Raw genomic sequence first — 15,468 nt, 5'->3', positions numbered from 1 at the left:
CAGCCAGGAGCTGCTTAGCTGTTTTCAAACAAAACTTTGGATTCTGGGTTTGGCTCAATTAGCAGCTGCTCAGACCAAATGGAGCCTGCCCCCTCCTGTCCATTTTCCTCAAAGCGCTGGGTGTGGCTCAAGCCAGTCAAACTAAGTTTACTAGCCTACATACCTGAGAAAAATGCAGTTTTTTCTTACCACACCTGCACACCATGCTAACCTATGTAGTCCATGTTTGTACGTATTTCCTTGTGAGAGATGGTATAAAAAGATATGCCTCTCCTTGTTTGGGGAGCTTGAGTTGAGATATACACCTCCTTACTCCTTGCCTGCATGCTGGAAATAAACTCTCTTCCTCCCCCCTCACCTCGGTGTTTCCTTATTGACGAGAAGCTGCACCCAGCAGGACCGGCTTTGGGTAACCCACCGTCGTCAAGTCGATTCCGACTCATAGCTACCCTATACTATAGTTTTGGGTAACACGACCACTAATATATAATCTCTGGAGTGGAGCGCTGCAAGAGGGCTCAGGTGGCCAAGAAGGGCTGTAATTATCTGGAGTCCTTCTTTTCTTCCTTCCTTCCCTTGCTCCCTCCTCCCTCCTTCCCTAAGTTCTTCCTTTCTGACCTTCTTCATTAAACAAATTGTTCATTAAACTTCTGCTGTGAGTCAGACAGGCCACCTCTCCTGGAGCTCTCCTCCTTGTTGGGGAGGATGGAGCATAAGCCAGAATCCCAGCCCGTCATCTGGTGAAGGGCCAGGGAGCTGAAGGGCCAGGGCCCTGGGGTGGACAGCCCTGGGATGGGGAGGGTTGAATCCCTGCCACCTGCTGACTGTGTGACTTTGGGCTGGTTACTTAGCCTCTCTGTGCCTCAGTTTTCCCTATTATAAAATGGGAACAATATCAGCACCTACTTCATAGGGCTCTTATGAGCCTTAAATGAGTTAATATTTATCTTGAACCGGAACTATCCCATGAAGTCACCTTTGAACGAAGCCACAGTTTAGCTCAACTAGTAAAGAATGTTCACCTTGAGCAGTGAGCTCTTTTAAAGAATTATCTATATGAGATCAAACAGACAGCAGAAACACAGAGAGATTTAGGGGACAGAGAGTCTGATTCGATGGTGGTGAACAATGTGGGCAGATACAGCAAGAATGGTGACACAATGGCAAGAATGTAACTGTCTTAGTTGTCGAGTATTGCTATAACAGAAATATCACAAGCTGATGGCTTTAATAAGCAGAAATTTATTCTCTCACAGTCCAGGAGGCTCGATGTCTGAATTCAGGACTCCAACTCCTGGGGAAGGCTTTCTGTCTTCTGTTAGTTCTGCAGGAAGATCCTTGCCATCAATCTTTCCCTGGTCTAGGAGCTTCTCAGCCCAGGGACTCTAGGTCTGAAGGACTCGCTCCACTCCTTGTGCTTTTTTCTTGGTGGCATGAGGTTCCCCCCTCTCTGCTATCTTCTCCCTCCTTTTATCATTTATAAGATAAAAAGTGATGCAGGACACATTCCAGGGAAACTCCCCTTACATTGGATCAGGGCTACGACCTGAGTAAGGGTGTTGCATCCCATCCTAATTCTCTTTTACATAAAATAATCCTGCCTCACAAACCACAGGCAGAGGTTAGGGTTTACAACACATAGCATGATCATATTAGATCACAAAATGGTGGGCAACCACAAAATACTGGGAATCATGGCCTAGTCAAGTTGATACATATTTTGGGTGGAATTCAATTCAATTTCTAACAGTAACCAATGTCATTCAACTGTACATGTAGAATATTTTGAACTGGGTATAAGTTTTTTTTATGTATATTTTCACACACACACAGAAAGAAAAAGAAGAAGAAGAAAGAAAGAAAATTCCATTTTGCAGAAGAGAAAACTGAGGACCAAAGTCCAGGGAGTGACTACACAAAGGAATTTTTTTTTTTCCCCTAGGAGGGGATCTCAGAGCTGAGTCCAGGGATTCTGATGCCCAGTCCTGGTCCTTTTCCTCCACATTGTGCTTGGGGTGGAAGTGGACCCAGCTTCCTTCATACCATTGGGGGCTGCTGGAGCCCAGCATGAAATCCTCAATCAGACAGAACTGGGGCCTCAGCTAGACACAGGCTGAGACCGGTTAGTGGAATAGACAGTTGTTATTGAATATTAGCTGCCATGGAGTTGTCCCCTGGCTCATGGCGACCCCGTGAACAATGGAATGAAACGCTGTCTGGTCCTGGGCCATCCCCATGATCTGATGTGGATTGGACTGTCGTGATCCATAGAGTTTTCCATTGGCTGATTTTTGGAAATAGATCACCAGGCCTTTCTTTTAGTCCATGTTAGTCTGGAAGCTTCACTGAAGCCTGTTCAGCATCATGGCAACAAGAAAACCTCCCCTGACGGACAGGAGGTGGCTGCACGTGAGGTTCATTGGCAGGGAATCGAACCCCGGTCTCCCACATGGAAGGCGAGAATTCTACCACTGAACCACCATTGTCTCAAGGAATAGACAGACAAGTAAACATATCAGCTGTATCTAGTGGACTTCACCCAGATTGCAATAAGAACTTAGGGGAGAAGTAAAGTGAGCTGGCCCATAGCGTTTATGGAGCTCCACTGCCTTCCCAGTATGGCATTGTGAAGAATTATGAGGGGAGGAGTAAAACCAAAATAAAAAGTGCACGGTAAGCAAACAAACGAGCAAACCCTCTAACCAGTGTGGGGTCTCAGGCAGCCTTTAAACTCCCTGGACCCCAGTGTGTTTCTCAGGGGGAAGAAGTGCTGAACTAGGATGGAGTCCAGATTGAGGGTCTGTGGTGCAATGGTTAAGTGCTCAGCTGCTAACTGAAAGGTCTGTAGTTTGAACCCACCAGCTGCTCCATGTGAGAAAGACCTGGCAATCTGCTCCGTAAGGATTTTAGATTAGAAAACCCTAAGGGGAAGTTCTACTCTGTCACATAAGGTCGGTATGAGTTAGAATAGGCCAGACAGCAAACAACAAAACTCCTTCTGTAACCGAAGGAGGGTTCTTGTTCTGTCCTATTAGCCGATCGAAATAAGACGGACTCCACGCCACCAGTTGCAAGGGAAACAGAAAGTAGATACTTGTTGTCTGTGCAGACAAGGAGCAAAGCGGGGTCTAGCAACCCTAAAGCCACGTGCTCACTGTCTGAGGGAGTTGGGGAGATTTTTATTTCCAACGGCGTCTGGGGGCTGGGTTTGGTGCCCGGAACTCTCTGTCCTTAGCCCGCCCATGTCCACATATGGAGGTCCGGATGCTGAACCATTTTTGCGATGTCAATTTTTTTTTTTTTTCAGGTTCAAGGACCGATTCAGCACACAGCCCTTCAGGTCCCGCGCATGCGCCAAAGTCTTGGTTCACGCATGCGCAGGATTCTGGCATCAAATGCGTGGTTAGGGCAGTGTGGTCCAGCCAAAACGCAGTTAGAAGCTGTGACTTGGCGGGCTGCAAGCTGGGCTGGGCAGGGGGCAGCCGCAGAGCGGTGGGGGGAGGTGGGTAAGTCTTGGCGGAGGCTTCACTTCCATGTTCCGTGATTCTCCGCTTTCTCTCCTCATGGAGATTAGAATCAATGCCAAAGTTAGATAATAAAATGCCATGAAGGATTTATTAAGCACTAGGAAGAAAAGCCTGGTGATCTCCTTCTGAGCCCAGTGTAGATGTTGCTACGCAGGTATTTACGTGTGATTAACATTTACCACCAGGAGTCCCTAGGTGGTGCAAATGGTTAAGCCTATGGCTACTAACTGAAAGGTTGGTGAGTCAAACATACACAGAAGTGCCTCAGAAGAAAGGCCTGGCAATTTATATCTGGAGGGCAATTTATGCCTGGAAGGTCACAGCCATTGAAAATCCAATGGTGTCAGTTCTACTCTGCACATATGAGGTCTCCATAGTCAGAACTGACTGGACGGCAACAGGAACATTTATAATCTGTTGACTTTGAGTAAAGGAGATGATCCTCAGTATTGTTGGTGGGTCTCATCCAATCAGTGGAAGGCCTATGAGTGAAAAATTGAGGTTTCCTGAAGATGGAATTCTGCCTCAAGACTGTGATAGAAATCTTGTCAGAGTTTCTAACCCACCACCTGCCCAATGAATTTCCGCCTCAAGAATGCTGGAGTTTCCGGCCAACCAACCACCTGACCTATGGATTTTGGATTTGCCAGTCTCCACAATTGGGTGAGGCAATTCCTTAAAATAAATACATCTGTATTCCTGTATTTATATCTATCTTCTTTGGCTTTATTTCTCTGGAGAATCATGGCTAATACAGAAGGTCAATTGTTTTTTGTTGTTAGTTGCTGTCGAGTTGGGTCCAACTCATGGCAACCTCATATATAGCAGAATGAAATGTTGTCCCATCCTGTGCCACCTTCATGGTTGTTGGTATGTTTGAGTCCATTGTTGCCGCTCTTGTGTCAGTCCATGTCATTGAGGGTTTCCCTTGTTTTCACTGACCTTCTACTTTCTGAATTGCCAAAAGAATCGACATGTCTGTCTTGGAAGAAGTACAGCCAGAATGCTTCTTAGAAGTGAGGATGGCGAGACTTTGTCTTGCTTACTTTGGACATGTTACCAGGAGGGAAAAGTCCCTGGAGAAGGACATCAGCTTGGTGAAGCAGAAGTCAACAGACAAGAGGAAGAGCCTCAATGAGATGGATTGACAGTGGCTGCAACAATGGGCTCAAACACAGCGAAGATTGTGGGGATGATACAGGAGAAGGCGAGGTTTCTTTCTGTCATACATAAGCTCACCATGAGTCGGAGGTAACTCAATGGCACCTAACAACAACTAGTTCACCAAACATGATGTCTTTTTCTAGCAACTGCTCTTTCCTGATGACATGTCCAAAGTAGGTGAGTTGAAGTCTCGCCATCCTCGCTTCTAAGGAACTTCTGGTTGTATTCCTTCTAAGACCGATTTGTTTGTTCCTTCTAAGACTAATTTGTTCGTTCCTTCTAAGACTGATTTGTTCATTCTTTTGGCAGTCCATGGTATAGTTAATATTTTAGGGGCCTGTTTTCAGTTATGCAGAAATTGAGAAGATTACTCAAATCCAGTCAAAGAAAAGCCACTGAGTTAGGGAGAAAGGCCTCACAGAGCAGCTCCTGACTGGCTTCTTGGGCTGCTCTCCCAGGAGTCCAGGCCTGGAGGTAGATGACATGGCAGCTATGGAATGGAGAGGGACCAGGGGAGGCAGGGACCTTGGGCTGACAGGTCACAGGGGGGCCATGCTCTGCTAATGGTGTGGTGTCCTGATGTAAAATCTGTGCCATTTAGTTCTAAGTAATAAAAATCACTTCACCTTTGAGGGACGTGTGTGTGGGAAATGAAATTTGGTTAAAGATACTTGGTAAAGATAAAAAGGAACTGATGCTTTCAATGTGAGTTTCCAGTTATTTGCATCCCACTTCCGTTCATGATTTTGCAATAAACTCAGTTTTCCTCCTCAGCAACTCCGTGAGGTAAACAAAAGCTGGGTCTGTTGAGCAACGACCCCACAGGTCCACCCTCGGGCACACCAAGGCCGCTGAGTGATGATCTGTGGCGTCAAGAGGTCCAGGGAGGGGAGCAATGTCTCTCCCCAAGTTAGGAAGAGAGTGACTCGGTTCACTGCAGACTGAGGAGGGAAATGGACTGTGTCAGGGTGCCTGGGTGGTGCAAATGTTTGCATACTAGGCTCCTCACTGAAAGGTTGGCAGTTCGTGTCCACCCAGAGGTGCCTTGGAATAAAGGCCTGGCAATCTGCCTCCAACAGATCATAGCCATCGAAAACCCTATGGAGATAAAAGACTCCTAATCAAAAGAGGAAAATGTAGAACACAGTTTAAAATTCTCATGGATCCCAGACTTTCTGGAGCCATGGAGGCTGGATGAATCCCTGAAGCTCTTGCCCTGAGATAATCTTTAAACCTTAAACCAAAAATATCCCCTGAAGTTTTTAAAATAAAAAAAAAAAAGTTTAAGTAGTAAAGAATGTCTGCCTTGAGCATTTTGCTCTTTTAAGAACTATGTATATGGGATCAAAGTGACAACAGCAACTGGAAAGATTCGATAGGAAGCTTAGGGGGCAGTGAGTTTATGTTAATGGAGAAAGAACAACTCAGAAAGGAGGGTAGGAATGGCTGCACAACTTGAAGAATGTAATCAATGTCACTGCTGAACTGTACACGTGGAAATGTTGGATTTGTGTATATTTTGCTGTGTATGTTCTCAATAACAACAAAATTAAAAAAAGAAAAGAAAACCCGTTGGAGCACATTTCTACTCTGGCACGCATTGGCTCACCATGAGTTGAAGACCACTCGGTGACAACTGGTTTTCTTAGGCAGGATATCCCAGGGGTTTAGAGGTTAGCTCCCAGGAGCTGGACAAGGGCTAGTCCTTTCTTTGGAACGTGCAGGATTTGAACACCCAGGTCTGTTGAGTTCACCCTTTACTGCACATGGACTTGCCTGAGGGAGTGAGAGAAAAGTGAGGCAGAGAAACGAGAATCTGGGGTCACCTGGACCTGGGTTTGAGGCTCCTTGGCCTGTCCCCAGGAAGGCTGGGGGGAAACCATGGGGGCCATATATGCAGAGCTTCTGGGAAATGCCAGGCACGAGGGCCCCTCAGTGCTGCCTAGAGGGCTGTGCCTAGGGTGGGCCTCGTGGGGGAGGTTCTTGGTCTCTCTTGTTCATTCATTCATTTGATATTTATCAAGCTCCTCCTCCATATCAGGCCTTGTTATGGATTGAATCTTGTATCTCCCCAAAATATGTGTTGTAATTTCTAACCCCCATATCTGTGGATAAGGAGCCCTGGTGGCACAGTGGTTAAAGTGCTCACCTGTTAACTGAAAGTTCGGCGGTTTGAACCTATCAGCAGCGGGAGAAAGATGTGGCAGCCACCTTCTGTGAAGATTACGGCCTCTGAAACCCTGTGGTCACTAAGAGTTGGAATTGACTTGATGGCAATGGGGTTGGTTTTGGTTACACCTGGGGATGTAATCCCATTTGGGAACAGGGATTTCTTTGTTATGTTAATGAGCCATATCAGTGCAGGGGATTTCTTAAACCTAATCACTTTCGGAAACCCTGGTGGCGTAGTGGTTAAGTGCTACGGCTGCTAACCAAAAGGTCAGCAGTTTGAATCTACCAGGAGCTTCTTGGAAGCTCTGTGGTGCAGTTCTCCTCTGTCCTATAAGGTCACTATGAGTCAGAAATGACTTGATGGCAACAGGTTTAATTACTTTTGAGATATAAAGAGAGTGGATTAGGCACAGAAGCAAGAAGCACAGATGGGAAGATGGATGCCACATGGAGATCACCAAAGCACCGAGGAACAGAAGCTGAAAAGAGACAAGGACCTTCCCCCAGAGCCAACAGAGACAGAGAGCCTACCCCTAGAGCCAGCACCCTGAATTCAGACTTCTAGCCTCCTAAACTGTGAGAAAATAAATTTCTGTTTGTTAAAGCCACCTTCTTGTGGTATTTCTGTTATAGCAGCCCTAGGTAACTAAGAAGGAGCCCTGGTGGCACAACGGGCAATTGTTTGGCTGCTAACTGAAAGGCTGGTGGTTTGAACCCACCCAGTGGCTCTGCGAGAGAAAAGACCTGGCGATCTGCTCCTGTGAAGATTACAGCCTAGAAAACCCCATGGGGGCAGTTCTACTCTGCCCTATGGCTTCGCTATGAGTCCGAATTGACTCCAGGGCACCCAGCAACAACATGTCTGCTTAAATTTCTCCCCCTTCACTGTGATTATTTCTCAAAAGATCTTTCTGGTCCTCCCCCTCCTTTTTCTTTCCTTTTCATTGCAATAAAATTATATGTAACAAAGCATTTGCCATTTCGACTTTTTTAAAAATTGTGGTAAAAATATAAGAAAAGATTTGCCAATTCAACAATTTTTACATGTCTTGTAAGGAGGGATCAGTCCCTGGAGAAGGACTTAAAGCTTGGTAAAGAAGAGGGTCAGTGAAAAAGAGGAAGACTCTTGATGAGATGGATTGACACAGTGGCTGCAACAATGGACATAGCAACCATTGTTAAGATGGTGCATGACTGGGCAGTGTTTTCTTCTTTTGCTATATAGGGTCACCATGTGTCAGAACTGACTAGATGGCTCCTAACAGTAACTTCAGTGACACATTTTGCTCAGTCAACATTTTGTATGTGTACAACTCAGTGACAGTAATGATGTTTGCCATGTTTGTTCCTTTTTTTTGTTTTTATTGTTCTTTAGATAGAGGTTTACATAACAAATTAGTTTCTCCTTAAACAATTAATACACATATTCTTTTGTGACATTGGTTGCCAACCCCACGACATGTCAATACTCTCCCCTTCTCAACCCTGGGGCCCCCCATTTCCATTCGTCCAGCTTTCCTGCCCCCTCCTTCTCGACCTTGCTCCTGGGCTAGTGTACCCATTTAGTCTCACATACATGGTTGAGCTATGTGTGTCATTGTTTGCTTTATTGGCCTGTCTAATCTTTGGCTGAAGGGTGAACCTTGGGAGTGACTTTAGTACTGAGTTAAAAGGATGTCCAGAGGTCATACTCTGGGATTTCTCCAGTCTGTGACACCAGTAAGTCTGGTCTTCTCTTTTTTTTTGAGTTTGAATTTTGTTCTACATTTTTCTCCATCTCTGTCCAGAGCCCTCCAACGTGATCCCTTCCAGAGAAGTTGGTGGTAGTAACTGGGCACCATCTAGTTATGCTGGACTCAGTTTGGTGAGGCTTTGGTAGTTGTGGTCTGTTCCTTGTTTTTTATGGCCTCGACAGCATAGAGAAACACAGGTCAGGGATATTGTAGGATGCCCCTCTACTGGGATTTGTCTGATGTTTTTCATCATGATTATATTGAGGTTATGGGTTTTGGGAGAGGAAAACCATAGAGGTGAATTTCCTTTATGAGTTGAATTGTGTCCCCTAAAAAGACATGCTCATAGTCCTGACCCTGTACCTGTGAACATGACCTTATTTGAAATAGGGTCTTTGCAGATGTGATTAGTTAGGCTAGGTCATACCAGAGTAGGGTGGGTCCTAGTCCAATAAGATTGGTGTCCTTACAGGAAGAGGAGAAGACACACAGACAGACACAGAGGGAAGATGGACAGGTGAGATGGAGGGAGAGATTGGGGTGATGCAATCCAAGCCAAGAAACGCCAAGGCTTGCTGGGAACCACCAGAAGCTTGAAGAGGCCAGGAAAGAGCTTCCCCTAGAGCCTTCAGAGAGAGCATGGCCCTGTCAGCAGCTTGATTTCAAACTTTATAGTCTGCAGACCTGTGAGACAATAAATTTTTGTTGTTTAATGCCACCCAGTTTGTGGTACTTTGTTACAGCAGAAACAAAAAACCGAACCCGTTGCCATCAAGTCGCTGCCAACTCATGACGACCCCGTGTGTGTCAGAGTAGAACTGTGCTCCATGGGGTTTTCTTGGCTATAATCTCATGGAAGCAGATCACCAGGCCTTTCTGTGGTGCCACTGGTTTGAGCCACCAGCCTTTAGGTTAGTATTCAGGTGAAAACCATTTGTGCCACCCAGGGACTTTCGGAAACTAAGACATCACCTATTTTCTGTGAGCACCCCACTCCTGGGGCTCTGCTCCCTGAGGGCTAAGGGGGCCCCTTGCTAGCCTTGGCAAGTTCTGCACCTCTCTGCCCTGTTGCTTCCACCTGCGGAAGGAGAAGTAGGAAGAGGCAGGCAATCTCACAGGAACCTTGGGCTGCTGAGCTTCCTCTTCTGTGGACAGTCCCTGTCCCTCCCTGCCTGGAGCTTTCTGTTGGCGCTTCCTTCCCAGACAGACAGATGGACCCAGAAGCCAGAGGGTGCCAGGTCCAGCTCCTCCAACTGCAGAGATGCTGCTGCTGCTGCTGCTACTGCTGCCCCTGTTGTGGGGGATCAAGTGTGTTGGGGGCCAGGGGTACCAGGCAGGGGCTGGGGCTCCCACTAATCTTTGGTCTCCCAAAGGGTCCTGGGGTCTGGATGACAGATACCAGCTGCAGGTGCAAAAGTCTGTGACAGTGCAGGAGGGCCTGTGTGTCTTCACACCCTGCACCTTCTCCTACCCCACATCCTACTGGAGAATCTCTAACCCAGTTCTGGGCTCCTGGTTCCGGAAAGTGGCCGGTAACATCAATCACAACTCGGATGCTCCAGTGGCCACAAACGATCCACATAGGGAAGTAAAAGAGGAGACCAAAGGCCGATTCCAGCTCCTTGGGGACCCCCGGAATGGGAGCTGCTCGCTGGTGATCAGAGACGCACAGATGAAGGACACGGCAGCATACATCTTTCGGGTGGAGAGAAACTATTACGTGAAATTTAGTTTCGTGACACACCCACTGTCCTTGGAAGTGACAGGTATGGAGCTGGCTGGAGCAAGGATGGGCTGGGGAGCCACTGTAGGGGACAACCATGGTCTGGGGCTAGGATCCCCCTCTCTCTGCCCCAGGCCTGACACAGAAGCCCAGTATCTACCTCCCTGAGACCCTGGAGCTGGGGCGCCCAGTGACACTGCTCTGTGTGTTTCCTGGGAACTCTGAGGGCTGTCCAGACCCCACATTCTCCTGGACGGGGGCCGCCGTCTCCCCCCAAGGAGCTGGACCACGAACTTCCCTCTTCTCGGAGTTCACGCTCACACCGAGACCCCAGGACCACGACACCGAGCTCACCTGTCGAGTGGACTTCTCTAGAAATGGTGTGAGCACTTCCAGGACCATACTACTGAACGTGACCCGTGAGTTTAGGGGCAGGACTCTGGGGGTGGAAACAGACCAGGTACACACGGAGGTTAGAAACTGCACTGGCAACTAGCAGACTGGAGCTCAGGAGGGTCCCTGGGCAAAAAGGCAGGTCCCAGGAAGCTGCTTTCTCCCTGGGAGGTGACTGGATGCCACCTGGCATCACCCTTCTGCTGCTGCCAGGTCTGGGGGTCGGCTCGGGCTGAGGCTTGGGGGGAAGGAGTGTCGATTCTAGAAGAACTTAGGGCAGAGGCACTGGGGTTGGAGGGAAGTGGTGTGTTTGGGGTTGAGGGCTGGGGGCTGACCAAAAGGAGAGCTCATATTCTATGGCAGGAGTGGGCTTGAGGGTCCTGGGCTCAGAGGGAAGGCACCCTAAAACTGGCTCGTCAGCAGGGGAACGTGAGCGTGGGGGAGAATTTGTTCAGGCGGCCTTCATGGGAGCTGGCCTCACCACCCTGCTCTTTCTCTGTCCCTGCCTCATCTTCCTCATGTGAGTGTCCTCCCTTGGGGTGGGAGGGGGTGTGAGCCCTGGAGTCCCCGAGAGTCCCAGGTGGAGGAATCCGAATGGGGCAGTGGTTGCTGTGAGAACTGGGTCTTGGGCCAGAGATTCAGAAAGCCAGATTCTGATTCCTGGTGACCCCCTGTGTGTCAGAAGAGACTTGTGCTCCATAGGGTTTTCAATGGGTAATTTTTTGGAAGTAGATGGCCAGGTCTTTCTTCCACAGTACATCAGGGTGGATCTTAATCACCAGCCTTTCTGTTAGTAGCCTAGTGCAAAGTATTTGTGCCACCCAGGGACCTAGGAACTTGAAAACCAAAGATCAAAAACCAAACTAGTTGTCGTTGAGTCAGTTCCAACTCTTGGTGACCCCTTGTGTGTCAGAGTAGACCTGTGCTCCACAGGGCTTTCAGTGGCTGAGTTTCTGGAAGTAGGTTGCCAGGCCTTTCTTTTGAGGCACCTCTGGGTGAGTTTGAACAGCTAATTTTTGGTTAGTAGTTGAGTTCATAACTGTTTGCAGCACCCATAGACTCCAAAAAAATTAAGCCCCTGGCAGAGATACATAGAGTCCCTGGGTAGTGCAAATGGTTAACTGCTTAGCTACTAACTGAAAGGTTGGTGGTTCGAATCCACCCAGAGGTGCCTGGGAAGAAATGACTGGCCATTTCTTTCTGAAAACAAATCAGCCACTGAAAACCGTATGCGGCGCAGATATACTCTGACACAAATGGGGTTGCCATGAGTCGGAACTGACTTGATGGCAACTAGGAAGAGATTCAGAGAGGGGCAAGTTCTCACCCTTGACCCGGCATTCTAGGAAGGGGCTCATGTTCTCCTAATATAAGTCATCAGGCTAGACATGGTGTCCAAGCCTCTTCCAGCCCAGGTCTGCCCTTCTAGGCTCTTAAGCAGGAGGCAGTAGTCCTACCCCAAGCCCTGAGCCAGTTTCCTGAAGGTCCTGGGTTCCTCTCTCAGAGTGAAGCCCCGGAAGAGGAAGGCAACCAAGACAGCAGCTGGAGTATTGGATGTCCCCTCTGTCTTGGGCACCATTGCATGGGTGAGTGATGAGTCCTCTGTCCATGGAGGTCCCATCCGGTTACCTCCCCAAAATGACTGTCACCAGGCTCCTCTGATGACTTAGGTTATCATCTTGCCCCCAAAAGCTTTTTCTCCTGGGTCCCCATCAACCTGGTCGCCCAGTCCAGCGACCCAGGAGTCACATCCCTCTGCCTCTGTCTTGTCTCCCAGAGCTGGAGGATCACCAAGGCCTGTTGAGCCCCAGCTGGGCCCTTCCTGTCCTCACCTCGTCATTTCTGTCTGTCTGGACACCTGCTCCACTTTTCCCAGGCTTCCCAAAGGCAAAATGCCAGGGGGATCTCCCCAGAATAATTATTGTCAACTACAAAGTTCAAGAGTCCCCAAGGCCACCCTCATTTCTGACACCAATTGCAAATTTAGATGACACCAGACTACCTTTTCTTCTCATACAAACTGAAAATTTTGGGGATCCAAGACCACCATCACATCTGAAACCAACTGTAAATTTGGGGGACCCCAAGAAAACCCTCACTTCTTATATCGACTGCAAATTTGGGATAACCACAACACCTTCCTCACTTTTGATACCAACCACACATTTGTGGGAACCAAGACCACTCTCACTGCTGACACCAAGTGCAAATTTGGGGACCCCAAGACCATCCTCGCTTCTGACACCAATTCTTTAGTGCACACCCTCTTGTCCCTGAGCTTACACGCCTCAGGCTCCTCCATATTGCCTAGAGAATCAAGTGCAAACCCCTTAATTCCCATCAAGGCCTGACGGGGTCTGACTGTAGAGGTGTCTCACCTTCCCTTCTCCCTGTCTCCCACCCACTGTGCCCCTAACCCATGTCCCAGCTAGAGACATGCCTCGATACTCCAGCCAGCTAGCAATAACTTAGAACTGACTCGATGGCACCTAAGAAAAACAACAGGGGCTCTGGTGGTGGAATGGTTAAGTGCTTGCTATTAACCGAAAGATTGGCAGTTCGAATCCATCCAGTGGCTCCGCAGAAGAAAAGACCTTTCAATCTGCTCCCATAAAGATTACAACTTAGGCAACCCTATGGGGCAGTTCTACTCTGACACATGGGCTCGTTATGAGTCAGAATCGCCTTGACTACAATGGCTTTGGTTTTTTTGGTAACACAATTTCACAGCTGCATCCAGATGCCTGAACCTGTGAGATACCAAGAGCTCCCTGAGGGCAGCGTCCCAAAAAACAAAAACGCATTGCCATTGCGTCGGTTTTGGCCCATAGCGAATGCATGTGACAGATAAAAGTGTCCCATAGGGTTTCCAAGGCTGTAATCTTTACGGGAGCAGATTGGCACGTCTTTCCTCCTGCGGAGTGCTTGGTGGGTTCAAATGGCCAAACTTTCGGTTAGCAGCTGAGTACTTAACCACTGTGCCACCAGGGCTCCTTAGAGCAATGTCCAGGTCTGGGCAAATCCCTGTCCTCATGACATCACTCCATTCTTGTGCATCCTACCACAATTTGCAATTAGATAGTCATTTCATTGACTACTGGCTTCATGTCTGCCTCCCTTACCACGTTGGATGCTGTGTGAGGTCAGTTGTGGTGTCTGCTTAGCTCCCCTCTGAACATCCAGGGCCTGGCACAGGGGAGGCGTTCAACAAGACAGTGGGCACTGGAGTTAGAGAGCTCTGGGCATGAGTCTAGGCCTCACCACTAATTCAGTGTTGGATTTGGGGATATTTGGTTGTCATTTCTCAGCCTAAGCTTCTCCATCTGACAAAGGTGGATAGTAGCACCTTCCCAGGAGTCCCTGAGTGGCACAAAAGGCTAAGTGTTTGACTACTAGCTGGAAGGTTGGCAGTTTGGACCTGCCCAGAGGTACCTTGGAAGAACAGGCCTGGTGACTTGCTTCTGAAAGGTCCCAGCCTTGAAAACCCTATGGAGCAGTTCATGCACACATGGGGTCGACACTCAACAGCACCTAACAACAACAGCACCTCCCCAGCGGGTTTTGGGGAGGATTTTGTAGGCTGATAATCGCTCAGTGACGGCCAGGCAATGTTGTTGCTGGGTGTGGTTCAGTGGATTCTGACTCATGGTGACCCCACGTGAGAATAGAATTGCCCCATAAGTTTTCTAGGATGTAATCTTAACAGAAACAGATTGCCACATCTTTCTCCCTTGGAACTGCTGGGTTGGTTCCAAGCACCAACATTTGTGTTAGCAGCAGAGCACTTAGCCGTTGCGCTACCAGAGCTCCTTCATCAGGTATTATTACCCTTAAATATTTGTTGCATGAATGAGGGTCTGGCAAATATTTACGGAATGAATGGATCAAAGACCAAATGCTCGGTTTCCAGGTTTGCTTCTGGAGCCTGCTTTCTTCTCCTGGCCCCCGTTATCCTACTTTGACACCATTCTTCCTCCTCCACTAAGGGTCACTGGCAGGAATCCCGGCCACGTGGCCCCCCAGACTGCCAAACTCGGGCTGTGGCCCCCCGCACCTCAGGAGAAGAGCTGGAACTCCAGTACGCCTCCCTCGTCTTCCATGGGCTAAGGCCCTGGGAGCCTCAGGGCCAGGAGGGCACCAGCACCACTGAGTACTCGGAAATCAAGACCTGCCAGTGACTTGCATGAAGAAGACATATGAGACTATGTGGGAGCTCCTGTCTGCAGGGGAGATGAGAAGGCAGAGAGGGTCAGAAGCTGGATGAATGGGCACAAAAAAAGAGGGTGGAGAGAAGGAGTGTGCTGACTCATTAGGGGGAGAGCAACTAAGAGTATATAGCAAGGTGCATATAAATTTTTGTATGAGACTTACTTGATTTGTAAACTTACACTTAAAGTACAAAAAAAAAAAAAAAAGATCCACCAGGGAGGACTCTCCCAGAGCCCAGTTCTGGCTGGAGGACCCAGGGCTTCCCTGGGATGGGACACTTCAAGGGGATTCCTGAATCAGCAACTCTTCACCTGAACAGAATATAACTACTTATGTGTGTGGCACAAGGGTTAAGGGCTGGGCTCTTAACTGAAGGTCAGAGGTTCAAACCCACCAGCCTTGGAAATCCATGGGACAGTTCTACTCTGTCCTATAGGGTTTCTATGAGTCAGAATTGACTCGACAACACCTGTTAAGAACAACATGGGAATGTCACAGTGTGGGGATGGGCAGAACTGGGCTCAGCTCTCAGCCTCATCATCAACTA

General features: G+C 48.3%; 1 protein-coding gene across 1 annotated transcript; it reads left to right on the top strand.

Annotated features, from left to right (window-relative positions):
* Positions 1 to 9,857: 9,857 nt before the first annotated feature.
* On the top strand, positions 9,858 to 14,890 carry LOC126086236 (sialic acid-binding Ig-like lectin 11). Its single transcript, XM_049902400.1, has 5 exons — positions 9,858 to 10,362; positions 10,454 to 10,738; positions 11,076 to 11,232; positions 12,217 to 12,298; positions 14,699 to 14,890. Exons 1-5 carry the CDS (start codon positions 9,858 to 9,860, stop codon positions 14,888 to 14,890), a joined length of 1,221 nt encoding a protein of 406 aa, XP_049758357.1.
* Positions 14,891 to 15,468: the final 578 nt, after the last annotated feature.

The sequence above is a fragment of the Elephas maximus genome, chromosome 11 (assembly GCF_024166365.1).
Source record: "Elephas maximus indicus isolate mEleMax1 chromosome 11, mEleMax1 primary haplotype, whole genome shotgun sequence".
Taxonomy (NCBI): domain Eukaryota; kingdom Metazoa; phylum Chordata; class Mammalia; order Proboscidea; family Elephantidae; genus Elephas; species Elephas maximus.
The sequence above is the reverse complement of the archived record's forward strand: the minus strand, read 5'-3'. Positions and strand labels throughout refer to the sequence as shown.